Source organism: Eretmochelys imbricata, chromosome 4 (assembly GCF_965152235.1).
Source record: "Eretmochelys imbricata isolate rEreImb1 chromosome 4, rEreImb1.hap1, whole genome shotgun sequence".
NCBI lineage: Eukaryota > Metazoa > Chordata > Testudines > Cheloniidae > Eretmochelys > Eretmochelys imbricata.
Window position 1 is genome coordinate 82,194,000 of NC_135575.1, and position 24,654 is coordinate 82,218,653.

The 24,654-nt window shown below is 43.6% G+C and overlaps 1 protein-coding gene across 1 annotated transcript in view; it reads left to right on the forward strand.

Annotated features, from left to right (window-relative positions):
• WWC2 (WW and C2 domain containing 2) overlaps positions 1 to 24,654 on the forward strand; it is a 184,455-nt gene that overhangs the window by 46,774 nt on the left and 113,027 nt on the right. Inside the window, exon 2 of the mRNA XM_077815506.1 lies at positions 22,632 to 22,741. Within this exon, the coding sequence (XP_077671632.1) occupies positions 22,632 to 22,741 (110 nt within the window). The remainder of the gene's footprint in view (positions 1 to 22,631; positions 22,742 to 24,654) is intronic.

Genomic DNA, 24,654 nt, shown 5'->3' on the forward strand with positions numbered 1-24,654 from the left:
CAAAAATTGGGGATTGGTCCTGCTTTGAGCAGGGGGTTGGACTAGATGACCTCCTGAGGTCCCTTCCAACCCTGATATTCTCTTATTCTGATCAGTGTATGGGGAGAGGGGTCTGTTCAGTTGCAGCTGCGAGTGACCCGTAGGAATTGGGACACATATGGGCAAATTTCTCAAGGCTTGTGCGAAAAGGGCTATGATCGGGACATGCAGCAGTGCAGAGCGAAGATAAAGGAGCTGAGGCAGGCATACCATAAGGTGCGGGAGGTGAACCATCGCTCTGGTACTGAACCTAAGACCTGCCGCTTCTATAAAGAGCTGAATGCTATTCTCAGTGGTGACCCCGCCTCCATCGCCAATTGCCCCGTGGATACTTTGGAGACAGCAGAAAGAGGGGGTAACCCGCAGGCTGAAATTCTGGATGAAGAGGTCGAGCCAGAAGAGGATGTGGAACTCCCAGTGGGGTCGCCCAGTGGGGCAGTCAGCCAGGAACTTTTCTCCACTCCAGAAGTGCTCAGCGGGGAACAGGAAGCAGATGAGATGCCTGGTAATTTGCTGTGGCTTGTGTAGGGAATCGAAAAGTGGGAGGCAGTCAGTGTTTTCTGTGAGCTGGACATTGCCCTGTGTAGCTAATCTGCATAGCCAAGCAGGGTGTTAATGGACATCGAGACCTGCAGGGAATTCTCCAGAAAAAGGCTCTGGAAAGTTTCCAAGAGGTACTTGTTAATCCTCTGCCGCGAATTCCAAGGGATTACATCCTTGTTAGTTCCTTAGTTGTAGGAAACTGTACCATGCCATTTATCAATCACTGGTGCTGGGACCAAGTGACACATAGCTGAGGGATTGTCTACACTTACATTTTATAGCGCTCTAACTTGCTGGCTCAGGGGTGTGAAAAATCACCCCCATGAGCACAGCAAGTCTGAGCTCTTTAAAGCGCTAGTGTAGACAGGCTCCGATTCCAGCGCTCGGAGCTAATTCCCTCATGGAGGTGGATTACTAGGAGCACTGGGAGAGCTGTCTCCCAACGCTTGCGCGCGACCACACTCGCACTTCAAAGCGCTGCCACGGGAGCGCTCCTGCGACCGTGCTTTGAAGTTTCCAGTGTAGCCATGCTCTGAGCTGCATATAGACTGGGTTGAAAGCCGCAAGCATTCAGCAGCTGTGCCGTGGTTTCTCTGGTCATCCTCAGCAGCGAGATGTCAGTCAGCAGGTTGGCCACCTGTGAAAAAGTGTGGGATAATTTTAGAATGAGTTCCCTGCAAAGCTGCCCTGCAAGCCGTGACCTTTTTGTCCATATGCACAACCGCCTTCCCCCCCTTTTTGTCCATATGCACAACCGCCTTCCCCAGCTCCCGACTCTCACCATGACTGGGGTGCTTGCAGAGCTGTGTGCCTGCCTAGAGTCTGAGAGAAAGTGATTTTTACTAGAAAAAGGCCCTTTTTACTAAAATGTTTCAATCACTTGCTGGAATGTAAAAATCCCCCTTGTGTTTAGCACAGACCTTGAGGAACACACCACACCCCCCCACGGACCGGCTTCGGCAGATAAGGAAGAACCCTAGGCGCAGCAAAGAAGACCTGTTCCGGGAGGCGCTGCAGCGTGATGAGAGAGAGACCAGGGCACGGAAAGAGTGCTGGGAAGCCGAAAGGGAGGACAGAAAAGAGAGTGCTGCTTTTGCTAGGCAAGCGACGGAGCAGATGATAGAAGTGATGGAGGATCAGACGGAGCTGCTCAAGCCTTTGACACGCAGCTGCAGTCTGAGCAGATCCGTGGTCGACCTCCACTGCACCACATGCACGTGCACAATTCTTTGCCAACCCCACCCCCCTCTATGCCCCCACATTCCTTTTCACGGCCCTCCTGAGCCTCCCCATCACTCCACCCCCTCTCACAGCTTGCACAATGATCGCTGGAGCTACACACAGTTGTGAGGTTTTACCCTTTTTTAACAATAAATAAAGGCTAAGGTATTTAATGGTACAGCGTTTTTATTCTGTGTTCTACAGAAGCGTACAGCAATCAATTCACTCTTGGGAACAGGCTTCTAAAGCGTTGTGTTGCATGGATCTTGGACCCCAAAATTGTATACAGATGCACCAGGGAAGCAACTCCAAAGCAGACGTGTTACTGCCCTCATTGTCAAAGTGGTTCCTCAAAGCCTCTCTGATGTTAATAGCAGCCCTGTGGGCTCCTCTGACAGCCTTAGCATCTGGCTGTTCAAACTGTGCAGCCAATCGCTCTGCCTCAGTGCTTCACACCTGAGCAAATATTTCACCCTGAGATTCACACAGATTATGCAAAGTGCAGCACATGGCTATGACCACGGGAATATTATCCTCTGTTAGGTCTAGCCTGCCATTTAAACACCTCCAGTGAGCTTTCAAACGGCCAAGGGCACATTTGACTACCATGCGGTACCTGCTCAGCCTGTTGTTAAAACACTCCTTGTTGCTGTCCAGGTGCCCTGTGTAAGGTTTCATGAGCAGGGGCTGTAAGGGGTAAGCCGGATCTCCCAGGATTATTATGCGCATTTCCACATCCCCCACTGTGAACTTGTGGTCTGGAAAGAAAGTCCCCGCCTGCAGCTTTCTGTACAGGCCTCTGTTTCTGAAGATGTGTGCGTCGTGCACCTTTCCAGACCAGCCTGCACTGATGTCCGTGAAACGCCCCCAGTGATCCACAAGTGTCTGCAACACCATGGAGAAGTATCCCTTCCTATTTATGTATTCAGAGGCAAGGTGGTCTGGCACTAAAATTGGAATGTGTGTGCCATCAATCGCTCCGCCACAGTTAGGGAAACCCATCTCTGCAAAGCTATCTACTATTTCATGCACATTTCCCAGAGTCACGGTCCTATGCAGCAGGATACGATTTATTGCCGTACATGCTTGGAGTAATATAGTCCCAACAGTGGACTTTCCTACTCCAAATTGATTTGCGACTGACCGGTAGCAGTCTGGATTCGCCAGCTTCCACACAGTGATTACAACGCGCTTCTCTACCGAAAGGGCAGCTCTCAATCTGCCATCCTTGCACCGCAGGTCAGGGGGCAGCTAAGCACGTAGTTCCATGAAGGTTGTTTCATGCAGCCTAAAGTTCTGTACCCACTGGTCGTCATCCCACACCTGCATGACAATGCGATCCCACCAAACCAATGTTTCCCTCGTCCAAAAGTGACGGTCTACTGTATGCAGCTTCTCTGTGAATGCAGAAAGTGCTGACAACTTGCTGCCATCCATATCACGCTCGGGTGCCTGCGATTCATCCTCTGCAAGTAACTGCTGCCATGCGCAATGTCCTCACGACAGCTAACCGCACATAGGAGATAAGTGTGGGATCCATCCTCTCTTACTGCAGATGCTGGCACACACTACAAAAGACTGACAGCTGGAAAAACGGCGCGAAAGGAAGCCAGAAAGCATTGGAGGGCTGGAACACAAAGTGGTGCACGACGGTACACTTCGCACATCCCAGGATGCGCCACGCTCTGTTTCCACATTCCCGCAACACCTAGCCAGGCACTATGGGATACATACCCCCAGTCCATTGCTCTCGTTGACAAAGGTGCCCTGAAAGTGGACATGACCTGTCGACAGAGGGAGCAAATGTTGACATGCTTTGGTGACTTTGCTTTTCTCAATTTTTCCTTGTCAACGTTAGTTTCGTTGACAAAACTTGCCAATGTAGACAAGCCCTGAGTAAGTGGCCTGACTTTCAGAGGTTCTGAGTGCCCCCTGCTCCCACTGAAATAATTTACCCAGTCTGAAAATCTCTTTACTTTTAGATGCCTACATATGTTTCTATGTGCCTAACTTTAGGCAACTAAGCTTGAAAATGTGGGCCTTGACCTCTTTCTGTTTTTTCCATCTGTAAAATGATGGTGGCGGTGATTGATTACCTACCTCAGAGGGGTATTATGAAGGTTAACGTTTTGTACAATTCTTTGAAGATTTGAAGTGCTGCTACTGATTTTATTAGACTGTTGATAACGGTATTGGTGTACTATGTTTCATAAAGCCATTTTTCTTTACACTGGGCTATGTTTGCCTTCTAAGCCAGTGGTACCAACTACTGGTAAACTATAAGCAAAAAGATGTGATCGTGCATTTTTATATATGAGAGAGTGTGGGCACCAGAATTGTGTATATACTAGAATCTAGAGAGCTAGGAGTTAGCAAAGCCTTAAAGAAGGAAGTCGTAATAGTGAAGGTGCAAAAGGAATGAAGGTATGAATGGTGACTGCCATGCAGTTGGACTTGAGACAGTGGCATCCATATAGTGTTACCAATGTCATGATAGATTTAGAAAGATAATATGCTCATGTCTTGTGGTCTAGACTTGCCACAGTGATGAGTCTCTATGATAGGTTTGCATAGCACTATTCTCAGCTTCCCATTTATTTGTGCGCACACTAACCTGGAACAGAGTTGAGTTGCTCCAAACACCAGTTTTGTGACTGGGGGCAGTACCAGGTTTACCATGGTGCCAGTGGCACCATGGCACCGGGCCCAGAGTCAGGAGGGGCCCCAGCCAGCCCGATCCCCTGGCTCAGAGCTGCCCTTACCCCCACTCTGCCCCCTCCCCTGTTCTGCCCCAGCCCCACCCCTGCTCACCAAAACCGCCCCGCACCTCTTGAGCTGGTGGCCATGGCGTCCACCTGTAGGGTTTCAGGCTCCACTCCGGCCACAGCAGCCATCAGGTGACCCAGGTGAGCCCAGCTAGCCTAGGGCTGGTGGGTACGTGGCGGTTTAGGGGGAGGAGAAGCCCTGACCCCGGCAGGAGCTGCGCTGCAGGGAGGAGGAGGAGAAGCCCTGACCTCGGCAGGACCTGTGCTGGAGGGGAGGAGGAGAAGCCATGACCCTGGCAGGAGCTGCGGCGCTGAAGCCCCCAGCTGCCCTAGTGCAGAGCTGGCCTGAGCCCCTCTATCTCCGGTTTTCCCCCTGCGTGGAGCTGGCTCTCATTCTCAGGCTGTGGAGAAATTCAGCCCAAATCTACCAACCTTGGTATGTTCATTTCCCTCATCGTGACACAGCCATGGATGGATTTACTCTAGGAGGCAGGGTCAGCATTAGCCCCATTTGGCAGGTGGGATCTAGGGCTGGGGATCTAGGGTGGGATCTGGAGGTGAAGTGACTTTCCCAAGACTAAGCAGGGAGTCTGTGGCAGAGCAGAGAACCAAACCCAGAACACCTGGCCCCCTGGCTTGTTCCTTAACCACACCCTGGCAAAACCAAAAGTCAGCACTTATGATGGGATGGGGAAGAGAAGGGGATAGGGCAGGGGTCTCAAACATGTGGCCTGTGGGGCTATTTCCTGTGGTCTGCCAAGCAGCCCGCCCCTGGCCTACATGCAGGCCAGGGGTGGGCAAACTATAGCCCATGGGCTGCATCCAGCCTGCGGGATTGCCCCCCGTGGCTCTGCCAGCCCTGCGCCGCTCCCTGAAGTGGCCGGAACAATGTCCTTGCAGCCGGGGGGGAGGGCAGAGGGCTCAGTGCGTTGCCATGGCTTCCAGGCACCGTCTCCCGCATCTCCCATTGGCCGGGAACGCACCCCTCACCCCTCCTGCACCCCAACCCCCTGCCCTGAGCCCCCTGCCGCACCCCTCCTTCACCTCCTAGGGGCGGAGTTGGGGTGGGGACTTTGGGGAAGGGGTGGGAGGAGGCGGCGCAGGGGTGGGGCCTCATGGAAGGGGTGGAGTGGGGGCAGGGGCAGGGCCAGGGGGAGCGAGGGGGGTGGTGTTAGTGATGTGGCTCTTGGGCCAATGCACTAGTCCTCATGTGGCCCTCGTGGTCATTGAGTTTGAGACCCCTGGGATAGGGGAAGTGGGGGCCCAGCATGCGGATCCCCTTGGCAGCAGCTGGGGCTCCCCTGTTAAGCAGGCCCATCAAACCCTCACCCTGACAAGCCCCACCTCCTCTGCAGCTGTACCACCCTGATGAGCCCCCCGAGATGCCCTCCCCACTGAGCCCCAACCACCTACACCTGGACTCCCACGTAAATGAACTCCACTTCCCCTGCCCAGAGACCCTCCCCCCCGAGCTCCAACCACTTTCACTTGGCACCGCTGCAGACTCCCATTGCCCCTGCACCTGGAACCTCGCTGTGTATCCAGATCCCCCACTGAGCTACCCTCACCCAGACTACCCTACACAGAACCCTCTTACCCCCATCTGGATCCCCCCACACTAAGTCCCTCTGAACTTGGATCCTGCTGCCAGGCTGAGCCTCCCTGCCCACATCTGGTGTGCCTGGCGCAAAAGGAGCAAGGGCCCCAAGATGTTTCTGTGGCAGGCGTGGCCCTTGTGCTATGTCAGGGCCAGGTTCAGCCTCACTGCCAAGTCCTGGGGGCAGGGGAGGCTGCAGGGTATTCTCCCACCGCAGTGGCCTGTGCTCCCCACTGCCATGGTGGAGCTTCCACATGTATTCATTGTAAAGTAAATAAAATTGCAGACTTTTAAAATATTATGCACAGCATTTGATGCAGAATTCCCTCAGGAATATGGGGCGCTGTACACCTGTGACGGTGGGACTATGAAGGGAGTGCTGGACAGTAGGGGATCTGTGGGTGAGGGAGCTGGGCAGGGGGTATGGTGTGCAGAGTGGTGGGAGGTCAGCGGGAGGGGTCTCTGGGCAGGCGGCGCTGACATAGCAGGTCCAGGGGCATTGGGCATAGGGATCCGTGGGGGAAGTCTCTGGGTGAGGGGGTACTGGGCAGGGGGGCAGTGTGGAAGGGGCATGCTAGCAGCGCAGGGCTGGGTGGGCCAGTATGTGTCTAGCAGTTGTTGGTTTGTAAACAGTGCCCTTGTTCTGGGCTGAGTGGGGCCACTCCCACTGCGCTGCACCTCATTGCCCCCAACCGGCCCCTTGCTTTGTGGACCGCCCCCCATCACATGCCCTATTTCCCTAATGGGGGCCCACAAATATGTTTGGCTCCGGGCCCACAAAAAGTTAATCTGGCCCTGATTGGGGGTTGGGGTAGTCCGTGCTCTGAGTAAAAGAGTATGGAATTGCTTGGGTGGAGAGAGCAGACACTGGCTAGTACAAAGGATGTTTCAGTCTGACAAGCTGGTATCGTTGGCTGAAAAAGTTGGGGAGCAATTATTCTCAGTGTGTGTAATATATATTCTCTCCAATAAAATAACTGTTTAATTTTGAATGTTTATGTTCTAAATCCATTGACTTGATGGATATATAAACTTTTTCATGGGTTCAATGACTTGTTTCTGCTCCTGAAGTGAAAGTTTACAAGAGAGAGTTAAGCAGCTGGGAACTAGGAATAATTTGGGGAAAGTACTTCTGCTTTGAGTAATTGTCATGCCAAGTGTTGCTTATTAAAGAGGAACTCTTGATCAGTGATTGGTATGTTGAGAATAAAAAAGGGTTTATAATCTTTATAACCACCCCCTTCTGAATTCCATCCTGATAACAGCAGAAAAACACATTTGACCAACAAATTGTTAAATCAGCTTGGACAGCAGGGTTGAGTGGTGGAATGAGCAAGAGAAATGTAATTCAATATAGTGTCCTTGCCTAAACAAATTAAAGAATATGTGCAGTGTTCCTTTTAGTCACTAAGAGTACCAATGCTTGCTTTGCTGTATTAGTTAAAGCTTTTGAAGGAGAGGGTGTGTGTATTTGAACTCTCAGTGAACACTTGGATATTTACTGTTAGATAATTGTTGCATACTTCTCATGCCTCAAACTTTATTACCAATGGGAGTAAATCCCATCTAAGACTTAAATTCAATTAATATTGCAAGTAAAGAATGTAAAAACATTGGAGGTGCTAGAGGGACTCAATACTGAAATCAGCGGAAACAATACTGTTTTTAATAGGGTGTATGAATGTTATGGATTGGTCTTGAACTGCACATAGAAAAGCATTTTCATTTTACCTAATGCACTGAAAGATGGAATTTTAAATATTCAAGGAATCTGATTCTGTGTGTGTGGAGGTGGGGTTAACAAATCCAAATTGGCACACTTTTATATTACAACAACAACAACAAGTTTTCAGATGTGTGGTTTTAAAGTACTTTGAGATTTCAGTATTAGTGATTTTTAGCTTAATGTTAGACTTTTATGTGGAGTGACTATCTTTGATAAGAAGTTATTTGTTAAACTATAGAAGTTTTTTATGTCTGTTTTCTGTGTTTTTCACTAGTCCTCAAGTCAGCCTGATATTTCCAGGACATTTCACTTTAGTGGGTGGTCTGATGGACTCTGCAAAAGTGTAGTTTCTCTAGAGATTGCTGCTCTTACATGCAATTGCAGGTGAAGTAGTTTGAAGGAACCCCTTGTGTTATCTAGTCTAAGGGTTGTCCAACTTTTTGTGGTTATATCTTAATACAAAGATTGTCTCCAACTCGCTGTCTCATGGACTCAGTCTTTGCAATCACACAAAATCCATGTGCCAACTATATTTTCCATTTAAGCAATTCATAATGTAGTTTTAGTTGTCTTTAATGCAGTTTAGGGGCTGGAAATGGGGAGAACCAGCACCATGTGACCTGCCAGGTCTCTGATGACCACCAGTAAGGACTTGCTGAACCACTTCTTGGGAACCTCTGATCTAGTCCATCCATCTGCTGCACAGGAGGAGAACTGGGCTATATGCCACGTAGTATAGAAATATGTATTAAGAATTGTTGGGAAACAAGTGATTGGCAGTCTAGGCCCCTCGAGCCAATCCTACTGCTGCCACTGAATTACTGTGAGTCTGATCCAAAGACTTCCTTTGGCTTCAGTGGGGCCCTCTGTTAAGGCTGAATGTGACCTTGGACAGTTCACGTAAGTTCTTTCTTACCTGTTTTAAAATGATTATATTTCATTACAGTAGTTCACAGGAGTATTCCTGGAATTAAATGTTTGTAAAGCTCTTTGAGATGATAATATGGGTGGGACTCTTCAAAAGTGCTTGGCATTGACCTAGGTCATTTTTCATTGAAATCAGTGTTAAAATTCCCATTGACTTCAGTGGGAGCAGGGTTAGATGAACAATGAGTGCTTTTGAAAATGTCACTTACAAATATTATTTACTATAGTGGAAGTTTCAGGGGAGGGGAATTCTGCACATGAAATTTCGAATAATTTTCTGTGGATGTTGAGGTGAGCAGGATGAATTGTAGAAATGGTATATAAAGTCACAAAAAGGGAAGAAAAAGGAAGAGTGAAAGGTTCTAACTCTCATGTGTGATGATGGTGGTTTTCAAATCAGGTTCTTATTCAGATGTTCTGTTTGGGTTAAAAGTACACTCAGACATATCTTTTCTCCAGTTCCAAAATTAAACTTGGAAGGAAAAAAAATAAAATTTTCTCTGTCTACAACTTTGAAACTGGAGAAAAAGTATGTCTGAGTGTACTTTTAACCCAAACAGAACATCTGAATAGGAACCTGAATTGAAAACCACCATCATATTTATACAACAAAGGGCTGCCCAAACTGCTGCTGCTGCCAGAGCCACCGTTTCCTCCCCTTCACCGTATGTTTGGTGGCTAAATATTCCTTGGATCAGTGTCTAAACCAATTTTAAACATCAGTACATGCTCTATGGAGATATAGAAGAGGTTCAGAATATGAACAGTACATTAAAGAAAAAAAGTAAATGTTCAAAGATAATGGCCAGTGTCTCCAAATCCGGCTGCCTAAAATTTAGTGTCCTGGGTAAAAGTGATTTGATTTCCCATATAGCGATTCTATAGGAACTTCAGGTGCTATCTTTGGAAAACCCAGGTTCCTCTTATTTTTCCTCTTTCCCGGCAATCATTCAGAGCAATGAAACTTCTTCCTCTGCTACATGTGAACTGAGCTGGAAGAAAATTGCTTTTTAGTCAGCAATACAACCAGGGGAAAGATGCTATATTTTAAAATACACTAGTTCAATACATTTAAATCATAATATTAAAGCCAGATTTTAGAAGTTTTCACACATAATTACTGCATTTACATGTGCAGTCGCAGTTGTTGTGCAGGTCCAGCTTATTTCCCAGAGCAAATGCAGTGGATATCATCAGCCTGGTCTGTTCTCTAGATGTCAGGAAAGTCACTTTTATTATTTACTTTCTGAAAACATATAAGGTACAGTATTTTCCCTCTAAGCTGTCGAACTTTTCAAAATATTGGGATAAAAGACTTGATCCCTATAATAAGCTTGTCATTTATGATTATTTCCCTTTCTAAAGCCTCTCATGCAGTATTTCCACTGTAATGTCACTTTGTCCCCCATTATTTGTTGCATCATGTCTGAAATAAGGTTGTAAGCTCTTTGGAACAGACTTTCTCTTATTTGCCTTTGAAATGCCTAACATTCTTGAGCTGTTCAAATAATGCTGCTTGCAAAATCCAGTTGTCTCTGCCTTTGTGTTAAAGGCCTTAAAACCAATACTTCAGTATTCTTTATTTCTCAGTGAAATAGCTGCCCAGCACACAAGAGCAACCCTGTAATAAACAGTGCCTGAAACAAGAAGGAAGGAAGGAAAATTGGTAAGACAAACATTTCCATGTTTAGTTTACAGGTAGTGATTGAACAGAGAGAGGAGAGTTGCGGGGGAGGGAGGAAGAGAGGATTTAAAAAAAAAATATGGAAGTACTTCAACAATAACACATGGACTAATTAAAGTTAGGAATATGTTTTCTTAAAACTTTAATGTACTTAAAGATGATAGTTTCTGTGTTTATCAACATGCACAACTATATTTTAAAATAACCTATAATAGCACCCAACATAATGGCCTTTTTATAATTCTGCTGCTTCTTCGTTTCCTCTGGAAAGCTCAAAGGTCATATCATTTGGTTTATTGCCGTGGAATGATCCCTGCACAGGGAATGAGTATCAGACATTCCTAACATTCCATGTGTCTAATATTAAGGTTTTACACGCTAGTGCAGGGCCTACTGCTGTGTGAAAGAAAAATGCAGGAGAAAACTGTCATAGCACCAAAAAGCCCCATAATACGCTTTCAAAATATTCTGCATTGAACATGGTGCCATAGAGTGGCATGCACTACATTACCCCAGTTTTTTATAGTATAGCATACCTGTGTGAGAAACTGAAAATGCTACTTTGTAACTCTTTTTCTTTCTGCATTTTTAGTTACTTGATATTTCCAACATTGTGAGCTGATGGAATGATGTTGCAGAAAATATTGCTGCATTCAGCAGGGCCTTTTCTCCAGGGATGATGATTAAACTGAATTAGTTTTCTGCTTACAACATAAGCAGGAACTTGCCAGCATGCAGTTCAACCTAGTCCCATTGACCTGTAGGTGTGGATCTCTTCCTTACCAAAGGTTTCAGAGTAGCAGCCGTGTTAGTCTGTATCCGCAAAAAGAAAAGGAGGACTTGTGGCACCTTAGAGACTAATACATTTATTTGAGCATAAGCTTTCGTGAGCTTTGTTACCAAAAACATTCTTCCCCTTCCAGATCTCTGTCAGTCAGTCAGCCCGCCCTTCTCCTGAGCACCTGTGTGAGGGGAAAGGGTGGGATGCTGAGCTAAGGTTAGCCCCCTTTGTAGCTTGGGGACTAGGCAGTGCCCATGAACAATATCACAATTATGACACAAGCAATATAGTTTTGATTATGTTAATGGGAGCCTTTTAAGAGACATAAATTAGTGAACTGCAAAAGCTTTGTTTCTTTTTCTAAAAGGAATATACTCTCAAGTTTAAGTTCTCATGTTTTGTCTTAACTCTTCCTGCCGTCCCTCCCCCCAACTTGTCCATGAAAGAAATATCAGTTTTTCACTTTCCTATATTTTGTGGAGGGGGCTGGCAAGATCTTTAGAAGCTCTGAAGAGATGTATTACAAGTTTCTCCCCTCCTACACTATAGAGATTGGGGGGAGACAGAGGAGTGGGGAATATATTGGTAGAGAAAAAGCTAATCTGTTTTTAAAATTTGGACAGTTACATTTGAGTCTGAACACCAAAAACCACCCTTCTGACTGAAGCAGTTTTTGCTAGTGTAAGACAATTAGCTTTCTTGTGATAGCAGCTTTGTGACTGCTCTGTTGAGTTAGGTGGGGTTAGGGGTGTCTTTGAGGGAAAAAACCCTGTAGCCTTATATGTGAGTCTTGATTTGTATATCTAAGTTTTGTTAAAAACTATATTTACCAAGGTCTACTCCACCACCTGCTTTACATTTCACTGTCTCTTCTTGGGAAAAATGAATGCTTTCCTCTTTATTTCTATAACAGGGAGGCATTCATTAGTCTGTTGTTTTTCCTCAGTGAAGACACTTCTCCAAAATTACTACTTGCTTAGTTTTCAGAGTAGCAGCCGTGTTAGTCTGTATCCACAAAAAGAAAAGGAGTACTTATGGCACCTTAGAGACTAAGGAATTTATTTGAGCATCAGCTTTCGTGAGCTACAGCTCACTTCATCGGATGCATTCGATGAAGTGAGCTGTAGCTCATGAAAGCTTATGCTCAAATAAATTCCTTAGTCTCTAAGGTGCCACAAGTACTCCTTTTCTTTTTACTTGCTTAGTGTGTGCTACCATTAAAATGAATGGAGGCCATAATGTTCTGCAGAGATATCTTATGTGAAACTGGAACATGCTTATTGTTTTTTAATGGACAAAATTCTTTACACCATAAAACACATGGCCTGAATGAAGTACCTACTTGAATGATGAGATGAATAGTAAATTTTGAGTTAAGCAAGTTTTGGAAAGAACATTTTCTGTAATAAGGCTGAAAACAACTTTGTCCAATTGATGCTAGCAGTTTAATCCTGTTCAAAACTGACTCAAGCGGACCAGTTATTGAAAAACATTTGGAGGAATGGGACATCATTTTCTACTGTAGACAGAAACTGAATGTTCAAATAAACCACTCTCCAGTGAGACACAGTCAGTTCTGTTGCCAGTTATGACTGCTCAGGAATGTGTGTAGTCTGGTATAATGCGTGCAGTTCTATGTAGGTCAGCATTAAGCAATAATACAGTGATACTGCCATTTCACATGGCAATACTGAGGTACCAGTGGCTGAACAGAGTTCTCTAGATGAGAACTAAAGACCCCAATTCAGCAAACCGCTCCGTTCAGCATAGTACCAAGTTGGGGCTTAAATTCCTGAGAAGAGGCACTTATGTAGAGTAAGAAACTAACAGAGCAGATAAATAATCCTTCTCTCTTCTCCCATTTCAAAATCCCATCACGTATCCAGTCTCAAGACTGCAAATGCTCCTTCACTAAACCTTGTTGCTTGTTTTCAAACCTAGTTTAGAAAAAAATATCCATTAAATAGAGTGAAACTAGTCACCTCTTGCTTTGGTTGCTTCTTCTCCCTGACACTTTTTTTAGTTGATGGTGACAACAGTACTAGGTGGCTCAGAGCTGTGCTTAAAACTTTTAAGAGGAAGAAATATTTTTTCCAGCTTCAATCACATTTTCTAAAATGGGATTCAACATAGTCTGAACTTCCCTCTAAGTTGCGTGGCCACGCAGGCGGGGAGAGGTGCCTCTCCCCCTGCCCTAACCCTGGAGCTGCCGTGGCCGGCGAGAGGCACCTCTCTCCCAGCCCCAGCCCCAGGGCAGCCTACACCCCAAACGTCTTATCCCCAGCCCCGCCGCAGAGCCTGCACTTCCAGCCGGAGCCCTCACCCCCCTGCACCCCAGCCCTTAGCCCCCTCCTGCACCCCTCATCCCCAGTCTTACCCCAGAGCCCGCAACCTCAGCCAGAGCCCCTGCACTCCAAACCCCTCATTGCCAGCCCCACCCCAGAGCCTGCCCTCACGCCCACCTCCTCCCAACACACTGCACCAGCCCTGAGCCCGCTCCCATACTCCAAACCTCTCTGCCCCATGCCCACCAAACGTCACCTCCATATTGGTGCACATAACAAAATTCATTCCGCACATGGATGTAAAAAATTAGAGGGAACATTGGTTTGTCCTTTTTACGCTAGCACTTAAGCTATTTTTAATGTTGATGCAGGGAGATATCACTGAAAATCACTGAGACTTGGTTTCATTAAGTCTTAAGAACCCTTTGTGTCCTTGCCTTGTTCAGCAACACTGGGTTCTACTGCCGTTATGATAATGAGGGCACTATTCTTTTGTCCCTTAATATGGGCAATAGTCTGTATATTTCTGCATTGCACTTCACCAAAAAATCTGAAATTTATTTTCTTCAAACCCATTGACTTGCATAAGCACCTTTTGGTATTTAAAAGGCCTTAGCTTATCATACAAAGCTATTAAAAGAGCAGGAATAATCCAGGATCATGTCAGAATTTTAGAAAACTTCCCAACCTGGACTCAGCAGGGTCCAGTTAGCCTGAGGTTTCAGTGTGTTTGTTAAAAGTTTCTAACAATTTAGTTTGATCTTCTACCAATAGGATATGCTCCAAACTTTGTAAAGAAAACAAAACTATATAAAATGTAGCCAAGAGGTGTTTATTGATAGAACTAATAAACCTGCTTCCTTTTAAATGTGCATCCTTCCTTTAACTATTTATATCTTATCAACAGAAGACTTTTAAAATGAGGATCCAGTTCAGATCTCAGAATACTTAGCACCACAAATATTGTGTCATCTCCCATGCATGAACATCAAGACTATCGTCATCTATGTTCCCAAATTGTGACACCTCAGCCTCAAAGCTGGATCAGATTATTTATATTGTATGTGCATGCACATGAGCAGATCTAATTAACAATATATTTAAGATTACCAGTGATTCTGGGCACCAGCAACATTACTTGATATAACTGAGGATTTTCACATTTTTAAAAATTTGAGTGACATTTAGTTTGAACTACTCCCAGTAACTTTACATTGGCATAGCTAAAACAACTGGCACACCTTATTTAAAAAGAAAAGAAAAAGAAGAAAAAAACACAGCCAAACAAAAAAAAAAAATTCCTGTGTGAATAGAGTACCACATTACGGCAGTGGTTCAGTGTGCAATGCAAAATGACCCTGCAAATCTAATAACGCTGGTCTTAGGACCAAGATAAACACATAGGTACCTAGCCTGCTACATCTAGAGCCACTACTGGAATAGGACAGGGTTCACCACCAAGCCATTCTTGGCTTGTTCTTCTCTGACTGTGGAGTTCCTGCCCACCAAGTGGCCCTTCCAAAAGGGTATCCCTATCTTTTCTCAGTTGTATGCAGTGGGTACCTACGCAGTCCACCTTTTGCATAGAGTGAGGTGGGTATCAGTGCCATGACTTTCAGAGATTCCTTTTTAAAGCACTGCCTGCAGGTGTGCAAAGGGTTCACAATGTTTAGACGTTGGCCAGTTGCTGTCAGGAAAGGCAAGGATAACAAAGGCTTTTTTGGACAAGGAAATAATACCAAGGACCAGCTGATTTACAGAACTGGGTGGGTGAAGGAGAGCGTGAATGAATAGTTTGGTGTGGGAATGCAAATTCTGTCATTCTTTAGGGCTAGGCAGGTGATAAATATTGTGCCATCTCTCTTTTGTAATTAAAAAAAAAAAAAAAGAGAATTGACAGCCATTCTAATAGGCAAGGTTGTCGCAAACAGGTTCAGATGGTCTGAACAGGTGAGATTTTTGTGGAGTAGCTTAGATGATTGGCTTATGCTGATATCCGTAACTGCAAGTCAGTGTGACAGGAGTATCCTCTTTTTCTATCCGTGACCTGTGTCATGGAAATTAGGTTCTCTCTCTCCCAGCCCTCCTGTGTGTTGCGCCTTTTATTGGATGATGTCAGAAGCAAACATACTCTGACAAATATGGACCAAATGAACTCACTGACTCTCTTTTGGAAGGGAGTCTGGCAGAGAGTTAGAAGTACTGGTCATAGTGCTGCCAAATTTACTACAACTGTAACTTTTGAGAACTAGGTAAGTGATTTAAAGCACATGAAGATCCACCTCAAGATAGAGTACTAATGAATCCTATAGAACTTCTTCCTCCCCTTCTTTTAATACCACCCTTTTTCCTGGTACAATAACTGAAAGCTTACTTTGGGTTGGCCTACTTCCTGTTTCAGGCAGCGAGTTCACGAATACAGTGTCTTTTCTTTTGAGTATTTGGCATCTTCTGTCTAGCACTTTATAGGCTCGTATAATATGAAGTAACAATATAATCTGGTGCCAAAAAACAAGAAATACCATGCTTGTGTTTACATTTCATATATACACTTTTGCTAATCATTTCAATGAATGACCAGCATTTCCTTTCCTTTTAATTTTTATATTATAAACTTGAGTTCAAAGGACATGAGTACTGTAAGCAGAGAGCAGAAATTTATGCAACCTAGCATGAAGGATCATATCTGTTAATTTCATGCTTTATATTTAACCTGCTCTGTCAAATCAATAGGAGGCAAACCATTACAAAAATACCCTGCTTGGACTGGTAGGCATGCAGTTCTGACCTGCTTAGACCATTAGGCATGCTGGTCTCTGAACTCCTAACTACAGTAATAATTAGGAACAAAGAAAGGATTTAACATTTTATATCTCCCTTGTGCAAAACAAGATGAAATGGTTGAAGCTGATCGTACATTTCTGTCCATGGTATTTGTCATAATTAAAGTTGTTTGAAATTGGGAAACACCAGGAGGTTAAACAAAAATATATTAGCATTGTATTGTGTCATTGTAAAGTCTTTTGTATGTCATAGAAACCTTTCCTCTGTCCTCATTATGCACCACTGTGAGAAAGTGCATAGTCAAGTGAGTCAGATTGCAGTTAGGTGGTCCTGTGACCTTATTCTGTCACTGGATTGTTGCAGTTATGTTCTAATAAATGCTCATTCTGTGAAGTTTAAGTGATAATATATGCATGCTTTGCCTTGCTAATTGCTAGAGCATGGAGTAAAGAGAGATGTGCATTTCTCAGAACACTCGGATATCTATCTACAAAGGTAGTAGCAAAATTTGCATCGTAGGACACAATGGACCGTGCAATACGTTATGGAAAGCTAAAGATGTACAGTGAACCCTCACTTATTTAAATGAAATGGACATGAAATTTAATTTGTGCAATACATTTAAAGCTTGACACTTAATGTGCAGCAGGGGATATCGGTTCATTTATGGTAAACTTTTGGGGGGGTTGTACTAGGAGTAAAAATGCAGAGATGGTAGCTGAATTTGTGTTTGCAGAAGGCATTACATAGAGAAAAGGTGTAGAGGGAGAAGGGAAGGGGACTAAGGACGGAACCTTGTGGAACCCCCACAGAAAGCTGAAGGGGGGCTGAGCAGAATCCTGTGAAGGATGTAGTAGAGGACGGAGGAGAACCAGAAGAAGACTTCTCATGGAATCCAAGGGAGGACTAGATTTCAAGAAGAGCATGATCTACTGTCAAAGGCATCTTGATAGGTCAAGGAGATTAAGGATGGAGTACTGATTCAGACTCTAGCAAATATGGTTTCTGTTGAGTGCAAGGGATGGAAGCCAGATTGGAAGGAATCTAGGGTGGGTTAAGAGGAGAACAACTGCAAACAGCGATTGTAAACAATGCATTTAATGATCTTAGAGATAAAGGGAGATGGGGTAGTAGTTGGAGAGGCATGTAAGGTCAAGGGTACATTTTTTAAGATGGAAGAGACTTAAGTATGTTTGTACTGATGGGGAAAGCATCTGAAGAGTGAAAGGTTGAGGAGGAGAGTAAGGGAGGGGGTGGGAGAGTGCAAGAGAGATCAGGGGATGGGATGGGGTTGCTGGGGGTAAGTGGAGGCGTTAGAGGATAAGGACAGACAAGAAACTTCTGCACCTGTGACAAGGGAGGAGGAAAGAGTTGTCGGAGGGAACGGTAATACAAGCTAAAGGGAGGGGGGCATCATATTTTGTTAATTTTCTCTTGAAATAAATAGGCAAGATAGTTTTCAGCGAGAAAAATGGAGGTAGGAGGACATCTGAGGAGTGAGTGGCAGGAAGGTGGGTGTGAGATTCCATTAAGTTGGAGAAGTAGAGTTGTTTAGCTAGGAAGATGGCAGTACTGAAAGAGGAGAACAAATTTGTAATGGAGGAGACACTCTGCATGTGAGAGTAGGAGCACAGGAAGTGGATGTTGCAGATGAGCTAGGGCTGAAGGTTGGTAGGGTGGACCTGGCGATTGGAGAGAGGGGCAAAGAGTCAAGGGTGGAGGAGAGTGAGAATGGAGAGAATCAGCGACCATGTTGATGGAAGAGAGGTAGCTGAGAGTGATGAGACGTCATCAGTGATGAAGGATGAAGTCCATAGGAAGGCTGAATGCTAGGGCATGAGGGAGGTTTTAATGTGTGATGTTGAACGAGAGCAAGTGAGGGTTGGAGAGGGAACAGAGAGATCAGAGAATGAGCAGTGCTTGGTGAAGACCAAATCAAGTAAACAGCTCTTTGGCAAGTGGAAGGTGTTGTTAGAGGAGGTTTTGGAACGAATTGGTAAATTAAACAGTAGTAAATTGCCAGGATCAGATGGTATTCACTCAAGTGTAATGAAGGAACTCAAATATGAAATTGCAGAACTATTAACTGTGGTATGTAATCTATCATTTCAATCAGCTTCTGTACCAGATGACTCAAGGATACATAATATGACACCAATTTTTAAAATAGGCTCCAAAGGCGATCCTGGGAATTAGAGGCCGGTAAGCCTAACTTCAGTACCAAGCAAATTGGTTGAAACTATAGTAAAGAACAGAATTATCAGACACATAGAGGAACATGATTTGTTGAGGAAGAGTCAAAATGTTTTTTGTCAAAGGAAATCATGCTTCCCCAATCTATTAGTGGTGAGGGGGTCAACAAACATGGACAAGGGTGATCCAGTGGATATAGTGTACTTAGACTTTCAGAAAGCCTTTGACAGGGTCCTTCACCAAAGGCTCTTAAGCAAAGTAAGCAGTCATGGGATAAAAGAGAAGGTCCTCTTGTCTATCAGTAACTGGTTAAAAGATAGGAAATAAAGGATAGGAATAAATGGTCAGTTTTCAGAATGGAGAGAGGTAAATAGTGATGTCCGCCAGGGCCTGTAGTGGGACCAGTACTGTTCAACATATTCATAAATGATCCAGGAAAAGGGGTAAGCAAGGAGGTGGCAAAATTTGCAGATGATGCAAAACTACTCAAGATAGTTAAGTCCGAAGCAGACTGCGAAGAGTTACAAAGGAATCTCACAAAACTGGGTGACTGGGCAACAAAATGGCAGATGAAATTGTGTTGATAACTGCACCAACTATACATACAAAATGATGCGGTCTAAATTAGCTGTTACCACTTGAGAGAGATCTTGGAGTCATTGTGGATAGTTCTCAGAAAACATCCACTCAGCTTTTTTTGACTGCCAGTGCACAGTAACAGAATGTTAGGAACCATTAAGAAAGGGATAGATAACAGGACAGAAAATATCATATTGCCTATATATAAATCCATGGTATGCCCACATTTTAAATACCATGTGCAGATCTGGTTGCTCCATCTCAAAAAAGATATATTGTAATTGGAAAAGGTACAAAGAAAGGCGACTACAATGATTAGAGGTATGGAACAGCTTCCATATGAGGAGAGATTAAAAAGACTGGGACTTTTGAGCTTGGAAAAGAGATTACCTCTGGGGGGATATGATAGAGGTCTATAAAGTCTTGACTGGTGTGGAGAAAGTAAATAAGGAAGTGCTATTTACTCCTTCACATAACACATGAACTGGGGGTCACCCAATGAAATTAATAGGCAGCAGGTTTAAAACAAACAAAAGGAAGTGCTTCTTCAAACAATGCACAGTCAGCCTGTGAAACTCTTTGCCAGGGGATGTAGTGAAGGCCAAAACTATGACAGAGGTCAAAAAAGAACTATATAAGTTCATGGAGGATAGGTACATCAATGGCTATCAGCCAGGATGGGCAGAGTTGCAACTCGATGCTCTGAGTGTCCCTAGCCTCCATTCACCAGAAGCTGGGAGTGGGTGAAAGGGAATGGATCACCTGATTGCCTGTTCTAATAGTTCATTCCCTCTGAAGCCCTTGGCATTGGCCACAGTCAGAGCACAGGATACTGGGCTAGATGGACCATTGGTCTGACCCAGTATGGCCGTTCTTATGGGAGAGTTGAACCAGGACTGCAGGTGTTTTTAAGATTCAGTCCCTATCATTCTTATAGTGGTTTTGTTTGTGGACCAATTATTTCTACCAAACCTGTGCTCTAGTTGCTAGGAGAATCGAACTGCATGAAAAGTTTGGCTTCCTAAAATGAAACTGGGTTTGAGTTACAAAAGAACAACAAAAAGCTTTACCAAAAGTAAAACATTCTAAATTTGTCATAGCCTTATAATTCCATCCTTTGCCTCAAAAACCAAAACAAACTTCCTTTGGCTCAAATTGTAAGAAATAATAATAATAAAAGGGTGGGGTGGGGGGAGTAGAGGGGAGAATGGGACAATGTGTGCTTTTTTGTGATAAAGGTGTGTGTCAAACCAAATTTATAGTATGATGATAGTAAAAGTTACAGTGGACTCTTCACTAAGTGCTTCATAATAAAATGAGTTGAACTAAAGCTGAAATGAGCATGGTCAACACAGTTGTGGGAATTCTACTATTGTATCCCATTATCTTCTCTCATCAAGGTCACTTTATGATTCAACCTCCAATCCTATTGATACTTAGACAGTAAATCCCCAAATCCTTCCTTTTCTTAAAATATATCCGTATTCTGTAAAGCTTCTGGTCTTTCAGCTGGAAAACCAGTACTCATTTTGTTCCAAATGAAATAAAAGTATAATACTGGAAGGCTTTATTCAACCTTAACTATGGAAGACACTGTCTCTTTCTGATGTGACACAGATGTAACCAATTATGGTTATAGTCTGTTTCATTGTGCCTTGTTAGAAATAGTGGTTCCTATAAAACCTTTTGTTAACCATTCTAAAAAAAAGCGTTACTGCCTTCTCCCAAAACCATGTATATACATATATATACATACACAAAACAGATAAAATCCATCCAAAGAGAATTCACACTGAGGGGTCTCTCTCTAACACACACCATATGGGAATCTCCACAGGGAAACGTTCAGAGTTGCAGTTTGGCTAGAAGTGATTGTCATTGTTTAGTCATCAAATAAAAAATGAACATGCCTACAGACATTGATTAGGGATAACCATTGAACACTTTAATTTTTTAATGTGGAATGAAGCTTGAAAAGGAGAAGGGAATGAGGGAAGCAAAGACGTAAGCAATGCACAGAAAGGAAAGGAAGTCAGAGAAGAGTGAGGAAGAGTGAGACGTGAAGATGTAGACTCTCAAAATGTAATCCTACCAGGGCTTTGATGGTGTAACGTCATCCTACAGAGTTCCTCAGGCCTTCTATTGTGGGTCTAGGTACAAGGTTCAAGGCTGCTGCATCTTGAGAAGAACAGTTTTCACATTCCAGTCATGTCTACGCTAACAATTTTTACCTGTTAGCAGTGGATGCAGCTTCACTGATGCTCTAACCAATGAAAGGGCTAGTGCATTCAGGACACGTTTGTTCCTACCGCTGTGACATGAAACCCTAGGATTTATGATGGTAAAACTGTTTGTGCCCTGCCTATGCTAGCATTTAAGCAGCTGCTAGCACCAGTGCAGTTGCACCTGCCACTAATAAAGAATTTTAAAAACAACACTAGTGTAGACTCTATTTGGGCTTGATCAGACTTGCACTGAAGTCAGTGGCTACTGGATCAGGCCCCTTTGACACTAGATAAGTGCCATTTCCTCTCTGAGACGGGGAAAGGGTGTGAATTGTTTCAGTAAAATCTCATTGGTGAATACATGTCCCCTTCCTAGGGTGACCAGATGCTCTGATTTTATAGGGACAGTCCTGATTTTTGAGTCTTTGTCTTATACAGGCTCTTATTACCCCTAACCCCCATCCCGATTTTTCACATTTGCTGTCTCGTCACCCTGCTTCCCCCACCCCCCCCTTTTTTTTTTTTTTTGGTAGGCTGGTATAGTCATCTTGCTTTGACTGCTGATACATACACAATATACTGACTTCAGTATTCTTCAGTAAGAAGTCTTATCTTGGTGTACTTATGGCCCCCCATCGCTGCAGCATGAATTGTGAGCTTCTGAGAAATTTTAATTTTGTGAGCTGCATGCACTCACTCTTACAATTTAGACATTTCTTCTAAGATTTAGTAGTCTTACTTCAGCTGCCACTCATGCTTCCAAGGATAACTGTCCATCAGAATAGGATTACCTGTATGGTACACCATGGGAAGTTATTTTCTGTTCTCTGAATTTTCTGTGTTGACACTGCGGAGGAAGGATGATTTTATGATTAAAGCAGAGGACTGATACTTTGGAAATCAAGGTTGAAACTGTAGGTCCTCCCACTTACAAGAGTCAAGTAGGAGAGTAGATTTTTCAAGCTGTTGTCTGCTGCTATTGTTTAATTACTGGAGAGTTTGAGGATAGCATTACAGTAGATTTCTCAATCGAATGTCTAGGCTAGGCATATTTGGGGAATAATTTATCTAACTTTTGAGTTAATATAGTCGGGATATCCTTGGAAAGTCATTCAAGAGCTTGAGGTTATTTTTCCATGTCGTTTGGCAACTTTTCTTCTCCTTTCCTCCTGCTAGCCCTCTACAGCAATCCCTCGCTTCTAATTATGAACAAGAGGACAGGTCCAGAATTTTTCAAGAAAAACCCCATTGCTTTAATTGCATTACTTTAATTTGTTTTTAGGTTAACAAAGCCTTTGTCATTCGCGGATTGTGTTGGGGATGAACTACCATGGGGATGGGAAGCTGCATATGATCCTCAGATTGGTGTCTACTATATCGATCACATAAACAGTAAGTGTTTTTGGTTTGTTTTATGGATTATATAAGAAGGCTTAGCTGCATTAGACTTTCTTCTCCTAAAAGAGGAGTAAGAGTGGGGAAGGATTTTTTTTTGAGACCTGTAATTCGTAGAAAGCCTGTTCAGTGCCTTGCTTAAAAAAACAGGTCCCTCCCTCACCCCAAAAATGCGCAAACACTTTCCTGTGAGTATATATTTTTTCTGAGAGTGAAACTGGCTCAGAACTAATCAAAAGGCTCAGTCTTCTAAGAACTGCTGTGGAAGAAGTATACTGCTCAGAAGTGTACAGTAAGTAGAGAAGGCTTAGTGTTCTTAAATAAGCATTTGCTATAGGACTCAAATAATTGCCAATCGGAGGCATAATGTTAGGACATTTTGAGTCTTTTGAACATTCAGTAATTCACAGTAACAGAGGCAATCTTAGAAGAAGAATGAAATATCAGCTTCAATCTAATGGCAGATAGAACCAGTGAAGATTAGCTGGTGTTGGGTAGGAGTGCTTACTTGGTATAATTTCCAAATGAGGACTGGCAAACGTACTGTAGTTTTAAGAACAACATTCTTTTAGAATAGATTCTGCGCTGCAAATTATTTCATCTACAGTAATTCAGAAAAATAAAGCCAGTGGAACAAATTCATCCTTCGTGTGACTCCACTGGCTGCAATAGCCTTACAGTAGGGACCTATGTTGGTGTAATAGGACAGTTCTCCCTGCCCCTTACATTTTCAGAGTTGCATTGGGTTTTGTGTCTAGATCCTAAACAACTCTTAGAAAATTTAGGACTCTAATGTATATTAGATTTGTGTAGGTAAATATTTTCCCATAAGCATTTTTGTCTTCTGTGCTTTTCCATTCCTATCTGTTAAATACTGAATGATACCTTTAGCATTTTCACAAAAAGGCTCCTTAGCATCTAAAGTGTGCATATTGTGCTGTTTTAAAAGTCTCGTGTGTAACCGAGTAAAAGAGAGCAGAAATTTCTCACTTGTCTTTTATTATGGTTTGAATATTTCTAAATTAATATGTTTCTATGAAAGTAGGGAAGTATTTTACCAAATCTGCTCTAGAAGCAAGGAAGGAAAAAAAAATGCTTCTAAAACTAGAGCAACACTGTCAGAGCAAATTTGTCTTTTTCTCATTCATTTCTCTCTCTATCAGACTTTTCGCTTTGGTTGTTCATGTAATTAAAAAAATCAGAATATGGAATTGTCATAAATATAAAGGGAAGGGTAAACACCTTTTAAATCCCTCCTGGCCAGGGGAAAAACCCTTTCACCTGTAAAGGGTTAAGAAGCTAAGATAACCTCGCTAGCACCTGACCAAAATGGCCAATGAGGAGACAAGATACTTTCAAAGCTGGAGGGGGGGGGAACAAAGGGTCCTCTCTGTCTGTGTGATGCTTTTGCCGGGACCAGATCAGGAATGCAGGTCAGAACTCTTGTAAAGAGTTAGTAAGCAATCTAGTTAGATATGCATAAGATTCTGTTTTGTTTAAATGGCTGATAAAATAAGTTGTGCTGAATGGGATGTATATTCCTGTTTTTGTGCCTTTTTGTAAATTAAGGTGTTGCCTAGAGGGATTCTCTATGTTTTGAATCTGATTACCCTGTAAGGTATTTACCATCCTGATTTTACAGAGGTTTTTCTTTTACTTTTTCTTTAATTAAAATTCTCTTTTAAGATCCTGATTGCTTTTTCATTGTTAAGATCCAAGGGTTTGCGTCTGTGTTCACCTATGCAAATTGTTGAGGATTTTTATCAAGCCTTCCCCAGGAAAGGGGGTGTAGTGCTTGGGGGGATATTTTTGGGGGGAGACGTTTCCAAGTGGGCACTTCCCCTGTTATTTTTGTTAGACACTTTGGTGGTGGCAGCATAAGGTCCAGAGACAAAAGGTAAAACAGTTTG